We start from the raw sequence: 23180 nt of genomic DNA, 5'->3' as shown, positions 1-23180 counted from the left end.
CAATAAATATTTATTTGAAGTCTGAAACGTATGTTGAATCCCCTAAATGGCCCAAATTAATAGGAAAACTAACTCATGAAAACATCGACTCTTCCGAGTTCCGGTAAAACTTTGTTGTAAACTTGTAACGGGAGTGAATTTCACATTCCGTGCGTGCCATATTTAGAGAACAGTCTTTATTTTGTAAATTATTCAAATTCTGGTCACACTGCATAATAATTAATACAGTATTACAGTGGTATTATTTTCATTATCATTCTTGTCTCTTGATAACAACAAAATTATAATAAATAATAATATAAATAATTAAAGATAAAAGGATAAAACATAAAACATGGTCTTCTTAAATCATTTATGGAATATAGATCAATAATATAATATTAATGTCATTATATCAATGTTTGAATAACTAATGAATATTTATCAAATTAAAAATTTAGGTTTAGGCTGGAATTAATCTCAACTTAGTTTATTTAGCCATGTGGAAATGCCATAAATGTGGCAAACCAGTGTACTTTGGTAAGTTTTTAAATTTATATTTTAATAATCAGTACAGAACTATGGTTTCTTTTACGTAGCGGAACGCATGCAATCGTTAGGCTATGACTGGCATCCAGAATGTCTACGATGTGAAGAATGTAGTAAGCGATTAAATCCTGGACAACATGCAGAGGTATGTCTAAGAACAACAAATATTATTTGATTGTCATTATGATTTAATATGCTAATATGTGTATACTGTATATTTTTGTATTAGCATAAAGGTGTTCCTTACTGTCATGTTCCATGTTATGGTGTGTTATTTGGACCTCAATTATATGGTCATGGAACAAGAGTGGAGTCTCATACAAGTTTTGGTAGAGTTGAAAACAAATATCCATTTGGGCCAAATGTTGAAAGGTTTTATTATAATTTATTTCTATGTAATAAAAATTGATATTTAATTTAATTTTTATATCATATATGTTTTTGTTTTTTATAGGTCTGAGTTGGACGAAAAACTCAAAATTTACAACAAATATTATGAAGGGCGCAGTGGAGAGATTCGTAGCCGTGAAGTAAATTTCTTGAAATTGTTTTTTATTTTTTTTTTTTAGAGAATTTTTGTATAAATAAAATTAATTCATTGTTATAGGTAAATGGTCGTCCTATTCTAGAAGGGGCATTAAGAATCTATTGGGCTGTAACTGACATGATTCATCTTAAAGAAGATGATGACCAAAGAATCAAAAATAGAATTCTTAGAGAAACTGATGTGCCATTAATGGTGAAGACCTGTTTTTAATTGCAATGTAATATTATGCCATGTTCTATAATTAAACGGATTTTCAGAAACTACAAAGTAAATATGTAACTAATCACTCAAAAAATGGTCAACATCAAAATGGAAACAATTCTTTAAGCAAATTTAATACATTACCAAATAACTTAAATCATAACGATGTTAAAGATGACCTTAATGAATTTTTGAAAGTAATTACATTTGTGATTAAATAATACATTTTTTTGGTACTTAAGAGGATGTGATATCCATATTGGTTATTTCTTTCTCTCATACCTATTGTTAATAATATACAAATTTATGTTCTGGATAATCATAGTTGTATTAATTCTAATAATAATTTATAAAATAAATAGATCTATTATTTTACATGTAGTGGTGAATTTATGATTGAAATGATAGTCGATGAAAATATAAGAGAGTCTGCAAAATTTATTTATGATAAAGTAGATCACTAGAACAAAATATAGTTGGGCTTTTAAAATGACTATTAAATTTTTCACTGGGTTTACGGTTTACATAACCTACTATGAATTACACTGTTAATAATTAATATTACATCCACTTAATAACTATAATTATGTTTATTTTTTAACTTTTTTTATTTTTATTGTACCAAATTAATGTTCAGTTGATTTGAAACAAACTGATATTAAATTAAGGGAATTTAAAACATATTGTTTATGTGGTTGTTTATATAGTCAATAATTAGCAAAACATAGTTTTTATTTATAAGCTAAATTTATTAATTTTTATTCCAACATACTGATTGATTTGATAATTTGATTTTGATGTTGAAAACCTATTTTAATATGTTTACTTTAGGTTTTATGAACAACTTTTGAGATTATATACTATATTTGAAGAAATGTAATGTACTATTAAATATGTGTAAATGTTTACATTTTTATAAGTCAATATTTGATAAGTATAGTCCGTGTTTATTAAAAGGACACCATTTCCATATAATATATTGTCTTTATATTATAAACATAGTGCAAAATATTTTTTTATTTAGCATTTCAAATTTAGTATTAGCTTTAATATTAGAATGAATTAACTGACCTATAATTAATCTTAAAATAGAGAACATCTCTGTTATCTCTTTGGTTTTTTTTTTTTAAGAATATTTTAATTTTAGAGTGAGCTTATATGTATTAAAATTAAAAATTATTATAACTTGCATAAAACTAAAATATTGTAAAAATTAATGAGAAAACAGAGATAATTTCCTTGAAACTTTTAAATATAATGAAAGGTCAACTCTCTTTAATATTAAACCTAATAACATAAAATTAGAACTGCAGAACACAAATTTATAATAAATAATAATATAAATAATTAAAGATAAAATGATAAAAGATGAAACATGGTCTTCTAAAATCATGTATAGAATATAGATCAATAAATAGGTCAATAATATGTTGTTCATGTGTAATATGGTAACACATTCAGGTCTGATGTCGAATTAAAAAATTTTATTGAGTTGAAAGAAGATAAGATAAGGAATAAAAATATATTTTAAAAGATCTTATTGTATTTATAAAATTTAATTTATATGATTTATTTTTTAAATACTGTTGCCATTCTAAATCTAACCATTTTCAAATGTGAATATTTGTTGTATATAACCATGTATAAAAGACTCAGCTAGTGATAATATTATTATATAATTTATTTATAAAATAAAATAAATAAATTAGATCAATCAGCATATTGGAATGAAAACAAGTCACTATAGTAGAAAAAACAGTTTGTTTCCAATCCTTTTAAATTAGTATATTTTAGCTATTAATTTTTATTTAATTACTTAGGTAGAAAAAGGAGTGGTTGACAGTGAAAAAGTGTGTAGTACAAAAGCTGATATAGAAGCCTTAGTTCCAGATAAAAATGATGAATATTCAGAAAATTTTGAATTTCAGTTAGAAAAAGAGACTACTGATAAGTGTTTGCTGAGGAGTCGATCATTGGATGACGATACTAGTGACAATGAATATAATGATGAATCATTATCTGATCATCAAGATGAATTTGTAAATAATGTTAAAATGCGCCGAAAATCCGGATCAACTGCTATTAAAAGAAGGCATGATATTTTGAATTATTTTTTTATTTAAATGTATTTTTATTTTTGTCTATATTTTAGAACTGGAAGGTTAAATGGAAAAAATAGGACAAAATTGAAGCGTAGATGTTCAATTAATGGTCATTTCTATAACCGTGAAACAAGTTTCTTTACACCACCATATGGTAGCCAAATGTCTGTTTGGGTTACATCGTTAGTTACAACACCAGAAGTTATTAACTTGATGTTAGATAAATACAAAGTAGATGGAAAAGCAAATCAATTTTCTTTATTTCTTGTATTTGATAATGGTGGTAAATATCTGAATAGTATTGAAAAATGTGTTACTTGATAACTTATTATGAATGTAATTCTAGAGCGTCGTAAATTACTGGACGATGAATATCCACTAGTTGTAAGATTAATTCAAGGGCCACATGAAGACGTTTCTAGATTATATTTGATGGAAAGTCGAACTACAGATGAAATAAGTTGCGACGTGGCTCAATTTCTTAATTTTAGTTTACCTGAATGTAAAGCTATTTTGGCTGGTTATGATGCCGAAGAAGAAAAACATATTATTGCAGTACAAGCAAAGTAAATTATTTTCTATTTATATTTTAGATCTTCATAAGCTAATAGGCTATTTTACTTTCTTTATTTTTAATAAAGTATTACCCTAACCCATGACCCTTGTAGCCTATTAGTATATTATCTTAAGCAATCTATTTAAGTTAAGAGTATTTCTCAGCATTTAGTTTTTTTGCTAAGTGGTGGTGGAAATATTACTGCCTATAATAAAAACAGTTGGTCATTACTAACTGGGGGGAATTGAAAAATGCTTATTATCTGATTACAGCTGTACTAAATTTGTTGTATCTGGCTTTGAGAAGTATTCTCAATATAAATGTATAATATTATAATATATTTGAAGAAATATCATGTACCTATTTATTTATTTTTAGATATGAAGAAATGAGAAAAAGAATTAAGCAACGTATGGAACAGTTAAAAGTGCGACTTTAACTATTAGCAATAATTTTTTTATTTTACTTTTCATTTCTTTTATATTTTAAAGCACTATATTTTATGAAGTACATTTTTTTTTTTTTTAATATCAACTAGGTACCAAATAATAAAAAAGAGTATATTAAAAACATTGTTGTAGTGTTTAGTTGTCTGTTATTATTTTTACTTTAATACTTATACTCTAAGGCTGGATATATTGGTTTATTATTTTCATAAATATGCAACATAATTTTTTGTAGGATTAACGTTGTGAGTAATTGATCAATATTAAAGTTATTGTTAAACTGAAACACAAAAATCTTATCTGGTGTAGTATTTAATACTTTTTTAATTTTTAAGTAAAGTACATGTTTACCATATTATTTATTAGTTATTAATTTATTATTGAATAATTAAGTATTGTATTAATGATACTTGGATTAAAGTAATAAGTAATATTCATTTACACCATATGAAATCGTAAGTATCAAAAATTGTATTACTTCATAGTAATACTTAAAAATTCTATTTGGTGGTTACATGTAGCCAAATGCACTTATTTTAGATTCTTAAGTTTGAAATGTTTTTATTCAATAAAAAAAAAGTTTAATGGACTAGTTAGTTGAAATTGTACTCACCAACTTTATTCGTAAACTTTTTTATGTTTTATATAATTTTGTTTTAATTTATATTTTATTATAATATCATTGATAAAAACAAATTTACTCTGCACAAAAATAAAAATATAATATAATATATTTAATTCTTAAGAATAGCTCAGTAATAATGGTATTTCAAGTTTACACAGTATGTCCAGAACTAAAACTATTTTGTAGTTAATAATAAAGTAGAATTAAATAAAACAATATATTTTATTATATAGGTATTATACATATATACATTTACAGTTGACAAATATGTTTTAATGTAATTGATTAAATTTTATTTTTAAGCTTACTAAAAACTGATTTTTTGAATTTAATTTGTGATGCAAAGTTAAGAATACAAAAATTAATAGCATCATAATATTAATTAATAATAACCCCTGTTTATGTAAAATATTAAGTATAAAACATGGTTTTTTAATTTTATTTCAAAATTGCTATATTTGATTTAGTGATTTGCATAGTTTACATGGACTGATGGACTTAATGTGTATGGTAGCCAGTAGGTATCTAATTACTAACATAGTACATTCTAAATTTTTCAGAATCAATTCAAATTTTAGCAATTAGTAATGCTATTATAATAATATTATTTTGTTATAAAAATCTTATTTATTATTTTATTATATTACTTTTATATAGCTATATAAAAATGAATTAACAGATAAGAACAGTAATTAATAATTTTTACTTTCAAAATTAAATTATCAGAATACTTTTAAAATAAGAAAAAAATACCATAAAAATATATAGATAGCTTTTTTATTTTGAAGTCTCATTGGAGTTAGCAGAATTACTTTTAAGTCCAAGATATTTCATCTGATATCCGTGTGCAAGGAAAATAAGCATATACCTAAGCATGTTGATTGTTCTGTGATATTAAAAAGGAATAACATTTAAAAATATTTTAAAGTTTTCTAATAATGCTTACCATGATAATATTATTATTGTTTTAAAGAGTATTAATGATTAGTTATAATCAGAGTAAGAATTTAATTGTATTAAAAAATTGTCAAGTATTCATTTAAGCATCAAAAAATTAAAAAATACCATTAAAAAAATCACAAGTCAATTATTACACCAAAAATTATTTTTTTCTTTGAATATTTTGACTATTTTACTTTATTCAATTTTTTATGTACCTGTGAGGGCTGTATGTATAAAAACAATACAGCCAATAGAAATCTAATCTAATTTATCCACTCACCATTAAGATGAGAAATAGTTTCTACTTTCTAATGATTTTATGATAAGGACAAATTCACTGTTTAATATAATTGTTGACCTTGATTTATTATAGATATTTACCAAAGTGCTTAATTTTTGATAAATTATCAAAATATGCTCTAATGATCAAAAGTATGTCTTTTAAATTTGAAAATGTTAAAATATATAAAAATATGGACTAAAAGCTTTAAGTATTTGATCACTAAAATTATGAAATGTATTGTGTACTTATTAAGCAAAAGATAAAGTTAACCAGAAAAAATATGCAAATACATGTAAGTCCTTATTTTAGTTATAACTTATAAATATTTATAATCAATGATAACACTTAATCAATAATTAATTTAATTTTAACTTCTTATTAACGGTTAAAATAATACTAACAATAATATTTTTATAGGTTAAAAATTGACTTGATAAATTTTGCATATTAGCTATTAGCTTTAATTCTATAAATAACGTATACAAAAACTTATATATAACGCATTAAGTTCACACGTGCAGGACTTTGTGTTATTATGCGTATTCTGAAAAACTATCGTATGGACTTAGTCAAATTTAACATATTATCATGATAGATATTTTTAATTAAATTCTATACAATAATAAACCAGTAAACCTGATTTTTGGACTTATGTTTAAAGTGCATTTTGTATAAATGGAGATATTATAAACAATATAAACTAAAATCTAAGACCTTGCTATAAAGCATTCTATGCTTTATTGGTTAGAATTATTCAATTTTTGCATAATCACTCGTGTTGGAATCAAAAAAGGAAATAATTGGATTATAACTAATAAGAGTATTAGAAGTAGTAGTAATGGTACCTATTTTTAAAAACTAGAGATCGGACGGAATTGATGGAAGGTAAAGGTTTTTGGGTAAAATATACTCATCTAACATCTAATCTCTTTACAATCACAATAAATTTATCTCTAAAAACTAAATTTAATACTGAGCTCCTGAATAATGAGTTTCAATATGAATTAATGGGAAAAAATTGAAAAATGTAAAACATTCAGTGAAACAACGAATAAACAATAAGTTACCCCATTTACATTATTTGACCAATCAATATTGATCAATATATAAATATATTAAGGTCGTTTAAACTTTAAAGTCCTCGTATAGTCGTTTTGTACATATGGTCGTTAATAAATTATCGTTAAATCACGTACACAAAGTAGATTTTAAATGTTAACAATACGTTGGAATATGGTATGTTGTTGTTTAACACAAGGACGTGTGCCTTGGGACGATTTTGGAAAAAAACTGTCGCCGTGTCATCACAAATTTATAGAATTTAATCATAATAATAAAAGTAATGATAATAATTATAAAACAAAATCAAACATTGAGCATAGTTCATAAAAATATTTTCAAGATTAAAAATAAAGAACTTAATATAGGATACAGAGGATTTAGAAGGGAAATAAACATTTTACACGGTACAAGGTTTGTATCGTATAGCTTATATTTAAGAACAGATGAACAGTTGTTCAAAATTAAAAATTAGAATTTTTTAAGATCAGTAATGTCTAATGGTATATCATTATACTCACTGATAGTGAGTGCATTATTACTCAAATTGTGAATACTAGTTTTTTTTTTTTTTTAGTGCTTTTATTTTAAACATTACAGCACAAAAAATACTAGTTAAACTGGAACTATTACAATGTCATATAAAAAAAATTTTAATTACATAAACCTAATTTGTTAAAAAAAAAAAAAAAAAACTATTTATAAACAGTATAAACTAATAATAGCTTTATGTCTTAGACGTACCAATGTAAAAAAATACAATTAATGATATCAATTTCTGTTAAATTTTCTACAAACAGTACAAACTTCTTTTTTTTTGTAACAGTTCATTGTCTTTAAATTACTTATAGGGTACCTAATACTATCTGAATGTAAAATAAGACTTTTAATTAATAAATTAAATAAGTAAATTATTTTACTAATCATTATTTATAAATAATAAAAATATTATTAACTATTATGACCAATAAATTAAAATTAAAATGATCTATTATTAAATTATAACACCTAGGTATTTATGATAAAAATGTTCACTGTACAATTTTTTATAACTTCGAGAAAAAAAATGAAAAGTAATAACTTATTATGAAAGCATAATATTATGTGGGTACCTGCTATTAGCCCCTTACTATGTGTAAACACTGTATCAAAAGTTTTGCCTCGAGTTTATGGGTTGTAAAATATTAAATATATATATACCTATAGTTCAATAATATAATATGAACCCGTGAAAATTAATTTGTTCACCTTTCTAGCACATCTATACTTTAACGTTATTGATTATTGTTATTGTAACTTGTATGTATAGCTATGTAAAATTTATAATCTTCATTCTACGTTTTAATTTAAATACAATATTGGAAAATTGTATAACCTAGGCACCTACTTATTTTGAAAGATATGAAAATCGTTACAATAAAATAATAGAAACATGTTAAAAGGATAGGTATAATATAAAAGTCAAAAGTTATAACAGTAGGTATTACAACTTATGTTACAATATTAATATATCATATGTATTTACATTATTATATTAGAAATATTAAGCAAATATAATCTTATATTAGACATTAAGTTTGATTACTAAAATATCATCATAAAATAAATACAATATGTATAAAGTACTACGTTACAATTATTTTAAATCAATAAACTATTTACATTAAAATAATTAAAAATAATTTTTTATTTTCAGTTAACTATGACTTGCTAGAGAAAATTAGACCTTTATAAAAAAGTAGATAGGTATTTAAAAACGCGCCTCCAAATGGCTCATTAGTGGCAGTCTTCCGGCGTTCACCCGTTCGTTGATAACATAGGCTTACGAGTTATGACATATAAAAGGCCATATTTGGCCCATATGCTCAAATTGTCTCAACACCGCTATCACTAATTTTAATAAAAAAAAGTGTAAATTTATTTCAAGTTTATAATTTATATTTTCTCTACGTTCCTGAAGCTCTGAGGATTTTTCGTTTTCGGTGTATTGCAAAATGAATATAGAGTTACTATTCTAGACCGGTAAGAAATTATATCATAAGACCATTTATCTGTAATGGTAAATTAATTATTAATCCTAACTTTCATATAGTTGGTAAGGTTTATTTTTTAAAAGAAGTGTATTGTATTTCTCCTAAATAAATGTTACAGTGATTAATTATAAAGTTCACGATCCCCTTTTAAGTAAATTCTCCTTTAGAAAAAGTTGATATAGATAATATATTAGATTAACACCCCTTCCTGTTATCTTTGTTATCGTTATTTATAAAAACAATAAGCTCAAACTAAATAAAAAAAACCATAAACAACGAGTGTTCTGTAATTCTGTATCAATTTATAATCATATTGTAAGGCTATAGGGGAACTAGGAAGTCTATAATATAAAAGACTCTATCTTTATAGAGTATACTCTATATTATTGTTTAAAGTAAAAATAATTTTATTGTTTTTATTTATGTTAAATTCACAACTCAAAATACAAATTTTAATTTATAGAATTAATTTTCAGTATTGAATATGAAAAATGTCAAATATTAAGGCACGTTGTTTTTTAAGTACCTACTTTAATATAATATTTATGTGTAAGAAATTAATAATTTTTACTGTACCTATGTAGAGTAGATTAAAAGATATAAATACCTTTGTATTTGGTATATTGAAATAATACTCCACAATCTTGAAATAAAATTTTACTTATAATTGTAATTTATTCTTCTTGCTTACGAAATTTATATGTACGTGTAAATTACAGTATCCCGTATGAAAGATTCACTATTATTATTAGTGTTATTTTAAAATAAGCATCTAATTATTTAAAGCATCATTGATTTTTTTTTTAAATCATTAAAAGAAAAAAACTAGATACATTTCAAGATACCTAATTAAGATTTTATTTTTATAAATTAATTATCTTTATTTATTATCATTAAGTTATAATTTTAACTTAAAATATTAAAATAACTCTAAAAAAATAAACTAAAAATGTGAATAGTATTAATTTTAATTTAAAAATGGTATTCGTTGTTATTTCATGAGTAAGAACATTCTCTATAGCAGATAATTGTATATTAATTTTAAGCTTAAGGTACAAATTTGTTGTGGTATTTTTAAATTATATAAATATATATAGTACGTAGAGGTACTCATTTACATAATATACAAAAAGGTTTTTTATATTAACCGACATTTTTAAAATAAGGTGTAAACGATAAGTTACGTGTTTACAGTAACTGTAGAACTAGAAGTCAACTATTTTAAAAGAGTAGAAACTGGAGTGACAGATTTATAGAAATTATAACAGATAACAATATATTATATAATTTAGTTCTAATGAGATACGTGTGAGGCTTTGAAGTAGTAATTTTTTGATTTTTATATCAATATTTCTAAAAGTTTCTCGCAATACCTTACTGAGATAACTATTAAGACATTAGGTATAGTAGGTTAAATTACACTAAATTTGAACAAAATAAATTTTATTGTTGTTATTTGTTATATTATTGAAATTTCAATAAATATTAAAAACTACTGAATCTTATTAATTATTTATTAAGTATTATAAATAGACATGGAATAAATTCCAAGAAACTTCCATTCTTTTTTTATAATATTAATAATAAAATGTGAAAAAACATAATGTTATCACGAAAAAACATGTCTGTAATTGTTAAATAGGATTTACATTTTTATTTCATTTTTAATACAAAGATGCCTTAATATAAGGTACTCATAGTTTCAGAAAATATTTAAGCTTTTGAACATATTTCTTTTACATAATTTTAAGTTGTTAAAAAACAAAATTTTTCAAAAAATATTTTGCTTTGAAACAAGGAATTAAAAATGCATGTTGTCAATAAAAAATTTTAAAAATAATATTGAACAAAATATAAAAAAAGATATTATGATTTGATTTTTAGAAAAAAAACTATTTTTTTAATGTTTTAAAATTATTAAAAAAAAAATATTTTCAAATACATTAATTATTTTTACGTAAAGTATCTTTTAATGAATTACTTAAATTCAAGTTATTTAATTTCATATTAAAAAAATATTAAGATGTGTCAAATTTTTCAAAAATTATAGTATAGCCGTGAGATGATCATAATATTATAGTTATTTTTCCTTCAAAATTTGTGAATAATAATTTGAAAAATTACTTATCATTACAATAAATACTAATGATAATAATAACGTTACTGTACAAAAAAGGATAATTAAGTTTCAAAAAGAATGTAGCTATCCTGAGAACTCCCAAAGAATTTTATAAACATGTTTTTTTTATTTTCATAATATTTCTTACTATATATATGTTTAATTTACTATTCTCTTTATGAGTTAGTCTATATTTGCACATGAAAGAGAACCACAGTCAAAGGATTGCGTATTATCAGGGTTAAAGTCGTTGCAAACTGTGTATGCACATAAAAAATTCAATATTGTACCCTAAAGTAATAAAAAGTTTAGGTACATCAATGTTTAATGATTAATCCAAATTAATCATTTAAATTTTCTAGTTTAATAAAATAAAAACAAATAATCAACCCTCAAGTGGAATTGACGAGTTCCAGACCTGCAGGTACCATGGTAGTTATTGCAGACAAAAGTAGATAGAGTAAACAATATTAAATATAATATTAGTAATCAATTTCACCATTGATCCAAAAGTTATAGTCAATATATTAATTAATTACATATTGTGCTATGTTTTTTGCATGAATTCATTGACATCATCATATTATTAATAATAAATAGATAGCATTTTAATTATTTAATAAAATATTTTTAGTAGTATACGTAGTTAGTCTTAGCTGAGAATCGTGTGCAATTATATTTATCATTGAATTCAGATTTTTCCATTACAGTGATCTACTCAATGATGAGGAACTCTTTATGCCTACCATTTGATTCCTACCATCCTTCCGTTATTAATCGGTTCGTGAAAAAGATCAATATTGCTCAATTGGGTTCCAGCCCTACATCCTAACAGAGCGAGGATTATCGAACTGCGCTCTCTAATTACTTAGCTAAAATGTTCGAATTATACTTGATCCAATCATTCCAAAGAACTTAACAAAAATATCAAGCATACAAATATATTATATTAAGTATAAAAAGATTTATATCTTCAAATTGTAATTACATTATATTTATTATTTAATTAATCCTTATTTAAAACTTTGAAGTTAATGCTTATTGATTGATAGCTTCTTCTAGATTTAATATATCGATGCCTCTTTCATATGAAAGTAATCGTAAACTTTCCAATTGATTTTGTTACACAGTTGAGCGTAACTGAGTCAACAATCTTAACATTTGAAAACGATCTTTTGTTTGAAACAGAAGTGGCCAGAATGGTACATAAGTACTTGTAAGCAACAAACAAATTAGGGAAGGCTGCATATAAGGTGTATAAGCTAATTAGTTTAAAATTTGTACTGACATAAATTTATTTTCAATAACTTTTGTTAGTGTATTTGAACTACTATCAGAATCACACGTATTTACATTTTATTCAATAATATTGTTTTTATTATTAAAATTATTACTTATAGTTTATAGATAATGAAAAAATATTCAAACCACATTGAAGATTTTTTAAAAATTGAATGAAATATTAAATGTTAAAATAATCTATTAATCTAAAATAAACATGTAATTGATACAATTATTTGGCCCTGTTATGATTAATAAGTTTCTTTTTACAGCTTAAAAATATGATGACAAACAAAAAAAATAAATATAAATAGATAAAAAATAAATAGATCATTATAAAATTAATATATTCATTGCTTCATTCAGAATCTACAATATATTGATATAGTCAGACGACCATTTCTGTTCAGAATCGTTTTTCATATAGATACAATGATTGAATGATATATTATTGAATTTAAATTTAACATAACCATTTTCTAGTGACCCAATCGTTATTTACTGTATAGCAGAGCAATATCTACTTTTTGTAAAATTTACCTGTATAATAATTCGAGTATTTTTATTTTTTTTCTTCAGTTTGATAAAGATAAAACTTCTTTAGCGTTAATATTCTATTTTTTAGCATTGTAACTTATGATAATTTTTGGTTTTTAAATATTTAATTGTTTATAGATTATTTATAAAATATCGAATACATAATATACTAACATGTGAGAGTAATGTACTAAATTATACTATGTGTTATATTAAAGTGTATGATATCTAAATAACGTAACTATAAGTAATTTATACGTATGTATCCTTTCTTACTTATCTTATTTGTGGCATCATTTATTCATTTTGTAAGGAATATAATATTTGTATTTGAACGTGTTTTGAATCTCTGTTATGGAAATTTCCTATTAATATGTAATTAGTACAATTGAATTATCTTTGTATATTATGACTGTTTTCATTGAAAATTCTTAATAAGGTTTGTTTTGTTCTCAAAAGGAAATTCGTTTTGTTTTCCAACATAGGTACAGTCATAAGAGTGTATATGGGGCATGTTACCCTTGCATACTCTGGGGCAATAAAATATTTATTATAACCATTTTTATTATCACTGTTTTTTATTACTTAGAAAATAATAGGTTTTTCAAAATTATGTTTTCTTTGTTGAAAATTAAAAACACATTTTTATTAAAACATGTTTATTGAAAAGCTTATAATAATATCATAATTCTTGTCACATAATATTATGCCGTGAATGTAGATTGTACCTACAAAGTATGTATATCGTTATTTTTTTCTTTCCTAAAAGTGTTGTCTTGCGGGACTTTGTTCATATTATGCCCTTTAGAAAAAAAAGCGTCTGCTCTCGGAGTATGGCTGCATACCCCGTGCGAACTCCTTGCGTATTAATTTAAAGTTGCGTATTTATGTACAAACAGAAATAAAATCAGTAAATTTCAGCGTGAAGGTGATAAAATATACTTGTTTTGAATTGAGATAGGTACAAATCAAAATTTATGTTTCAAAACTGAAAGTGTGTTAGTTAGTGATGAACGCATGCAAAATGTCGGGATGTGAGGTTTGAAGAAAAGTCATAATCTCAGTATTCGAGTATATTATTAACAAATACATTATTGGTATTAGTGATATTTCAGGGAGGGGGGGATTAATTCTTTGTGTTGAATTGGCTGTGGCAAAATTTTTGGGTTTGAACAATACAAAGATTTTAATCAATTTTACAATACAATTTTATTTACATTTTATAAACAATAATTATAATTGATTGATATAATTAGGTATGTTAGATATGACATGGTTTATTACAATATATAGTATGTTCATTTTTCAGACAATATTAATTTTCTCTGTTGAATTACGTTGGATTAAATTGAGACTTTTTTAATATTGTAGGAATACCTAAATACATATTATCTAAATAAAAAAAATTATCGAATAAGAGGTAATCATAATTTAATCATGGAATAAGTTTTTTGTTTTCATAATAAATGTTAAAAATAAACAGTTTATAAAATATCTAGTTTGAATTATTATTATTATTTTATAATTGTTAAAATTATAATATTTTAATAAATTATTCAATATTGTATTTAAGTGAGATAATATTTAGTACAACATATTAAAAAGTGTGAGAACCGTAAATGGATTTAAGCATTTAAATAAATCGTAAAAATATATATGATTCAATTTAAAATTTTTCTTATTCAGTCAATTATGACTTAGAGCCATATTTTATTAAGATAAAATAATTTTTAAAAACAGCCAATAGACCTTACTATAAGATTGATATTTATAAATGTGTATTTAGGTAGCCTCTAACTTGTAAAAAAAAAAGATCCGATTTAATGCAATGGAATTTGGTCAAGAAATTTAGTATTACTTGTCTTCAAAAATAATGATCATACTTTATAAAACTGTTAAAATCAATATTTTACCATACATTACTATTTAGTACTAAATACAATAATATACAATAAATACATGTACATACATAAAAAAAAATCGACATTAAAACAATATTAATATAAATTTAGTGATAACATACTCAGTGGATTAAATGATAATTATTTGAAAAGTAAATGAATGATACAAATGTAAGACTATAACAGTATGCCGCCAAACTGGTAAATTTGTGTCCGAAACATGTTTTTTTTGTGTTTTATTACTTAGGTATATCATTCTTATTCGTAACTCAATTGCATTAAAATATTTTCTCAATATAATTATAGATAAAAAATATTTATTCATTCCGAGTTGGTAAGTACGTTTTTTTTCGTGTTACATAATAATATTATACTATAAAAATCATACATTTTAATTCACGATATTACGATAGAACTAAAAGTACAAAAATTAAATTTTAAATAAAAATTTCATGCATTTTGTGTTATCTTAGGTGATGTTAAATTCAAGGCAGCTGGTGACAGATACAAAAATAAAACGTGTGGGAAGGACTAATGGTACATATATAATTTTACATATTCTTCATGATATTAAAATATTAAAATATTCTTATAGGATTAATTAAGGTTGGTTAGGTACCTAGGTAAGATACGTAGTTTTTATAGATTAATAAACTTAATCAACAGCTATTTTTCTCTAAATTTCTTTAGTGTTTTAAAACTGTCTCAAGTAACCCCTTCTAACCCTATTTAATCCTATTTAACGGTAACTAGGAGCAGACTAAAAAATATCAATTTACTGTAAAATTGTTTTAATAATTTTATTATGTCTAATAAAATTAAATGTTCAAAAGATCAAAATAACTATACGTGAGCAAAACTTGATGTACCTTGGTAATAATTCGATTTTTTTTTTTAAAGAAATAAAAATTAATTTAACTAGAAGGTACAAATAAAATTTATATTTGTAATGTTTAGAATTAATTTTAGAAAATGTTTCGATGGGGTAATTATTTATATTATAATATGTTCTGAATTTATACACAATTATTTAATAAACTTATACACACATATGAGTAGGTAATAATATAGGTAATGTATTTTACAAATAAGAGAATGCAATATAGTTTTAACAATATAACATTCAAAATATTAAAATTGATTTAATTTATAAATTTTAGTTTTTTGTTGGAATTTAATGAGTATGCAATTAAACATGGAGAAATGATTACTAAATGTTTCGAGTTCATTATTTAATAACCTAATTGAATTAAAATTATAGGTAACAAATACTTTTTAGAATGGAAAGTTTAATTTATTAAGAGTTGTTTTGTATGTCCGTCTAAATAAATATTGTTTTCGATATTGAAAAAAATACTATCTGTTAGGATTGTTTGGAATATACTAAAATAAATTAAAATAAAATTATTGAGCGTAATAAAAATATAGAAGTTAGCTATATCTTACACGGTGGGAAAGCAGTGTTACAATATTATTAGTGACATTCGCAATTGTCTGTGTAGGAACATTATAAAAAATAATTGGTTTGTTCTAGACTGTAAAGAAAAATGTATTAACTATGTATGTCTCTCTATATAAATAATTGTAATACATGTACATAAATATTTAGATAGACCTGTAATTGATAATAATTGAATATTAAAAATGACTTCTAATATTATATGATATATCTAATGATATTGGAAGAACAGGAAATGTTTACATGATTTAACACTAAATGTGTTTGGCATAGGTGTAATTAGGGAGAGGGGTGTTTGGGGGGGGGGGGGGGGCTTAGCCCCCCCATAGCCAATTAAAAATGCTGACGAAGCTCTCCACGAGTCGGTACATGTCTATCCCTAGGAAGGCTACATCCCTCCAAAAAATCTTACCACCTTATATGGTGTTGGACTCATTTAGATTGTAATTTTTTAAAAAAAACCTGCGTATTAAGAATTGTACAAATATACAATTAGTATAATGCTATAGCCTTGTCATATAATATAAATCAATAATTAACGTAAATAATTTTTTTTTTCATTCACTTCGTCGCATAGTGGCTAGTAGGAGGTCATTATCTATATTTTCTCTGGGACAGCCGAAGAAAAAATTTGAAAACATCGTTAATTAATTGTCATACGCGTATAACATTATACAATCATACCTAATAATAATAATAATAATAATAATAATAATAATAATAATAATAATAATAATAATAATAGGTAATATTTCGCGTCAAAGAGGAGAACGTTTGTATTTTTCTCTTTGAAAAACGTCAGCGGAATCCGCGTTTTCACATCTCGACGGAATCATTGGCCTCCGCGATCGTGTCCAAGTTGGTCAGGTCGACTACAGACATGGACGATGGTGGCGAATCGTGCAGGACGTTACCGAACTTGACGTCGAAACGGTCAACGGCCAACGCGGCCGGGGCTACCGCGACGCTGGGTTTCCCACCGGTGGCGATGGCCACGATCTCGGGTTGCGGGTACCCGTTTTGGCCTATGTAGTTGGCCATCACGGCCGCGGGCGCGCCACACGCGGTGGCCACGGCACAGCAATCACGACGGCGGTCGTCGTCGCCGTCGACGTCGCGGCCGTCGTCGGACGTGCTGCGACGGCCGCGTTTCGCGTGTCAGGACTTCGCGGCCGCGGCGGCGGTGCTGGAGGCGCGCCACGCGACGACGACGTCAGATCAGTATGCTGCCCGCAGCCGCCTTCCCGCGGAGTCTTCGCGTTGTCGAACTGGGACTAATGCCACCTCCACCGCCACCGCCGACGCCGCCGCCTCCGTCACTCGGTCTGCGCGGTCGCCGGCCGGTAGAGCGTCTTGAGTTTGGTGACACGCCGTGGTGTACGATGTTGAAGCACATGGCCGTCAGCGCCATGCCGGACAGTATGTACACGGAACAGAACCAAACGGTGGCCGTGCTGGTGAGCGTCACGTCCATTGACCGCGAGTTGCCGTAACCGATGGTGCTGAGCAACATGAAGCAGAAGAACACGCAGTCCAGGTACGATTTGCCGCCGGCGTCCAACCGGTACAGGACGGCCGCGCCGCATCCGATGTACGCGGACATGAACGCGAAGCCGACCAATAACAGTGGCACGAAACTGGCGCTGTCCGCAGCCAGTTCCGCGGCGGCCGCCGACGCCGAATCAGACGCGGCCGCGGACGCCGCCCGGTCGGACACCCTCAGGAACACGTCGTCCGCGTCGCCCGGCCGCACGTAGTACGGTTCGAGCGCGTGGCCGGAGAACGTTTTCATTTGCATGTCGTACTCCTTCCGCTCGCGTTTCAGTTTCATCCGCCGCTCTTTTTCTTCCATCAGCTTCTCGTCGTAACAGCAGTACCCGCACTTGGAGCACAGGCAACAGCACAATGACCTGCAATAGGCCCGAATAAAAAACGGTCGTATTATTATTCAACAATATAATATAATCGTATCGTTTAATTGCTTTAAGTACGTATGGCTAATTGGCTATCGATACACACACACACATATTTATTTGTTAATTATTATTTTTGAATTAAACAGATATTTGCATTGAGAGATATGCGATTGACAAAAATAACAAATTAATACATACACGAATCACAGACTTTAAAAAGCCGATGCCCAAAAATGGAAAGTACCTGCAGATGCTAAATTTCATAAAGTATTTTTTTATTTGATAAACCAGTTTTATCACTTTGAATCTATAAAAACTTTGAATGTATAATCATTAAAAATCTGTCACTCTGTGTATGATTCCTTAAATGTGAATCCATTATCATTTATCTCCTATTATGTATACGAATAATCCAAACTGTAAAAATGTATGAAAATGTTCACCAAAACTTTATAAAAAGTGCACGATGTGGTTACTCGATTGAATGCTTTATCTCAAACTCTCATAAATAAAAGAAATTGAAAAATAACTTATGATACGAGTTATACGTTAATAACTCGTAATATGGCCGCCGGAGAGTTGGAGAGTCTTGTTGTATACGGACTATCAAAAAATGTATAACGTTCAATGAAATGGGAATATTATTTCTATGTTCAATAAGGTAGTTAAAATAAATTGACCGTGTTTAATTGGACATCGTCAAATCTTAATATATAAATCAAAATAAAAAATAGATTGTAACACGAACTTTCATAAAAAACTGCAGAAGATGCGTAGTGTAGACAAATTCACATTCACCAGTTCACGTTTATTTTCATTAGTTTAAAAATTAGAACGAATCGACCGATTATAAATCACGATAATAAGAACATTATCCGTGTTCATGTGTCGGTTAGTTTCAGATAACTCGATTTTTTTTTTAAATACTCACAACTCGTTTACGTAAATGCGGATTTGGCGTGCTCTTAAGCAATCACGAGATGGGTACATATGAATAAAGCAAAAAGTAGCTATATTTTAATAGCTATACTCTTAATTGACTCGTGAAATGTTTTTATGAAACACGAACACAAATTTATTTTTCTACAAGCATTATTATATCTTTCTTATAATTTTTATAGTCAAGTTCTTTCTTATCGTTTAACAGTCTACGAAAATTGTTATTTTTCCCATCGTCGAAGTGTTGTAGGATTATTTTAGTTCTTATACATTTTATTTTTGGGTATATATCAATTGCGCCGAAAATCACAGGTAATAAAAAAAAATTATGGAATGGGAAAAAGGTAAACATCAATTGTGCCGATCAGTATTTCAATGTTATAAATTGTGTACATCAATTGCGCTAATCGATTCTTAAATATATTATTATATAAACGTGTATAATACAATTTCTATTGATTTCAAAAGTTTTAAAAATAATTCAACTTCAATCATACATAAAAATAAATAGCTTCGAGAAAGAAAATAAAATTAAAAATCATAAGTATAAAAAACAAAAAACTATAGCTGACGAAAATATATCCAAATATTTAAATGGACATTTAGATATGTTGTGAATTTGTAAAACGCATAAGCTACCACAACAAAAAATTTTTATAAAGTAATTAAATAAAAATCTTCAATTATATCTACATTTTCTATTTTTAATTTATTTTTTTAGAAAAGTAAATATTGAACCGACATGACAAATTATTAGACATGGCAAAATAAAATATGATATTTGACCATCTGTTCGACATATTTTTAATTGCCTCACAATCTGATAAAGTTGATGTTTCCTGATAAATCACTTGTATATCAAATATTTTAAAACTTTTACAGTTATTGACTTTTAGATTATAAATTGCATAAATTGTGTGTAATGTATATATTTTTGTTTATTGTAGTACAAATTATTATAAAAATAATATAATTAATATAATATTAATAATAATATAAATTAATATAATATAATTATTATAAAAATTAAAACCAATTAAGACAGTTTGTGTCATTGTCAAATTCTTCGGCGCAATAGATGTATACTATACAGGTAATGTCCCAAATCCGGTGCAATTGACGAACACCGTTATTTTTACGTATTCACTATATAATATTATAGGAAAATATTACGTGCATTTGTATTGTTGTTTATAAACAATTGTGACATCAAGATAAATTCGTCTGTATTTTGTAAGTTAAATACATATTAATGTATAAGTTATATGTATTATGCATTTGTACCTACCTACAATTTATCATTGTTTATATATAAATATAAGAAAACTTGAACTACTTTACGGGTGTCCATTTATTCTTAAGTTTACCCGGTACTACATAATATATAGATATTTGAGTGAAAATTTATGATATATTTAAAATACAAGTTTTTTCAAATCCGAACTTTTCTTCCATAGTAAATAAATAGTATACACAATAAATTTTATGAAAATTAGTGCTGCATCGTCATAAACTAATGCGAAGTTACAAAACGTATTTTTGTGCGTTCAAATCAAATAATTTTTATAAAATATACTCTTCAAAAATATTCAATTTTCATTTGTATTCGTATAACATAGTAAGTTATTTAAATTGAAGTGAAAAAATGCGAAAATGATTCGTGAGAATTATACATATCAAAAGCTTTAAAAAATTGGGCAGGGTAAAAATTAAAACCATTTGTCGTTATATAATATGAGATGATGGAAAAAGTGACAACTGAAAAAGAATTACGTTTTTAAGTAACTTATATATTAAACTATTTATTATCAGAAGTATTGCAAATTGGAAAAATGTGAAATTTTCTTTTTGTGTTGATCGCTTTTATTTCTTTAATAATGATTGATAGATGTGATTTATCAATTTTTGATTAAGTCTAAATATAATTATTTATTCAAGCGTCAAAGACGAGTGATGTTTAACCTGTACAATCAAGTTTGATATATTTTTTTAAAGAAAAAATATTTTTAACGATATAATCACGGAGTATTAACAAACTCATTAAGTACTATGATTTAGTAAATTTTATATAGTACATAAAATGTTTTAAAGAGTGAAATAAATTTTTTATGCTAATATTTATTCATCACAAAAATTGTCTGTATTTTTTTAGATTTGTAATAACGTTTTATTAATAGTTTTTAATAATATGAAAATGATTTTTTAAAGGATTCTCCGATTTATCAAAGTGTATTTAAATGGTTTAAATTAGCATTTGCAATTAAGTAGAACTCCATCAACATAAATTGAATAAATAGTTGTATTAATTACCTGGTAAATATTCCTCGGGCACACCACGCCAACAGACCGCCAATGCTTGATAAGTACACTAACATCAATGGGATGCCAATCAACGCGTAGACCATTGTAACCATTTTACCTACAGCGGTTTTTGGTGTGATGTTTCCGTAGCCTGAAAACAATGACATACAATTATATAATAATATACATCGTATAGTGTACAATTTATAATTATTGTTAATGTACCATCAAAAATAAACATAACTGAATGTATAGAATGGAACTCACGTGCAAGGCGATTTGACGTTTAAAATCAAAACTGAAGAGATTAATGGGAAAGAATAACAGACACACACACAGTGTTTCTGATAAAATAAGCAAAACATGTCTAGCTCTGGAAATAACTGGGTTGTTGTTTTCAATTGAAATGTATGCACCTACCTATTTCCCATTTAAATCATTTTGGTTGACAGTAACTATTACAGTCTACATTATTGTTTCTTCTCTCGTATTAGAATAATTTAATGGCTTCCGTCCGGCTTTGTGTAGCATTCAACGATAAAAGTTTTGTAATTTCGTACCATCTGATTCTACAGATCCTAAAATAATGGGTTAAACTTTGCGTTTTGCTTTTCATGATTTGGTTTGAAATAAGACACATTCAGGTTCAAATATTTAACCATATTCTGAGAAAAAAATTCCATATAAAAGATATTTCTTTTGGTCAACAGACAACAACTATATGTTTACATTACTACCTAGTCTGTTTAGTTGCATAAATATAAAATATTTTACATAAAAGTAATTTATACTTTTTCAAACCATCACAATGAATTATTTTTTTTATAGCAGTAGACTTATTTAAAAACAATAAGATGTATATTTCATGTTTTCATTTTAATTTGTCTTCAAAGGTACACAAATACTATTATATATTTATTATAACAATGTTATTGCTATTTATTTGAGGGCTAGAGGAGTAACATTTGTTTAGTAGTAAGTAAATCCTCCATTAAAGTTACATATGGTATGACGTTTTATTGTTAAAAGTTTTAGTTGAATAAAAATTATTTGTTGATTAGTTACCAAATGTGTAATAGAATAACTAAGTTAGTACCTACTTGCCAGTTAAAAAGTTAGTTTTGGTAAAATGATAATTGTTTAAATAGCATTTACAATATAACCTGACAAAACAGTTTACTACATAGTCTAATTATTTTCTTAGTAGTTAGCCATTTGTTGAAATCAACAATGAAATACATCGTATTATAATGTAAATACAATATATCAAGATATTATTGTATTTGATGAAGAACGTTAAGACTAGATTTAATATGTGTGTCGTGACACTTGTGCATGGACGAATTATTTCAACGATAAATAATCAAAATATCAGTGTACTTTATCATAGGCTATTTTATTATAT

At 26.0% G+C, this 23180-nt stretch overlaps 2 protein-coding genes across 2 annotated transcripts in view; one reads left to right on the top strand and one right to left on the bottom strand.

Annotated features, from left to right (window-relative positions):
* Positions 1 to 308: 308 nt before the first annotated feature.
* Positions 309 to 4444, top strand: LOC112601710 (ras association domain-containing protein 4). The gene is made up of 10 exons (XM_025349457.1): positions 309 to 519; positions 579 to 673; positions 758 to 900; positions 983 to 1058; positions 1136 to 1267; positions 1333 to 1473; positions 3097 to 3368; positions 3429 to 3661; positions 3725 to 3944; positions 4313 to 4444. Exons 1-10 carry the CDS (start codon positions 480 to 482, stop codon positions 4371 to 4373), a joined length of 1413 nt encoding a protein of 470 aa, XP_025205242.1. The 5' UTR covers positions 309 to 479; the 3' UTR covers positions 4374 to 4444.
* Positions 4445 to 17832: 13388 nt separating this feature from the next.
* The window catches only part of LOC112601605, a 269568-nt gene continuing 264220 nt past the window's right edge, over positions 17833 to 23180 (bottom strand). The window contains exons 6-7 of the mRNA XM_025349310.1: positions 21785 to 21926; positions 17833 to 18529 (exon numbers count right to left, since the gene is read on the bottom strand). Of these exons, the coding sequence (XP_025205095.1) occupies positions 17833 to 18529; positions 21785 to 21926 (839 nt within the window). The remainder of the gene's footprint in view (positions 18530 to 21784; positions 21927 to 23180) is intronic.

The sequence above is a fragment of the Melanaphis sacchari genome, unplaced genomic scaffold (assembly GCF_002803265.2).
Source record: "Melanaphis sacchari strain LSU unplaced genomic scaffold, SCAv2.0 Contig7_pilon_pilon, whole genome shotgun sequence".
Lineage (NCBI taxonomy): Eukaryota > Metazoa > Arthropoda > Insecta > Hemiptera > Aphididae > Melanaphis > Melanaphis sacchari.
This window is presented reverse-complemented; position numbering and strand designations above follow the sequence as displayed.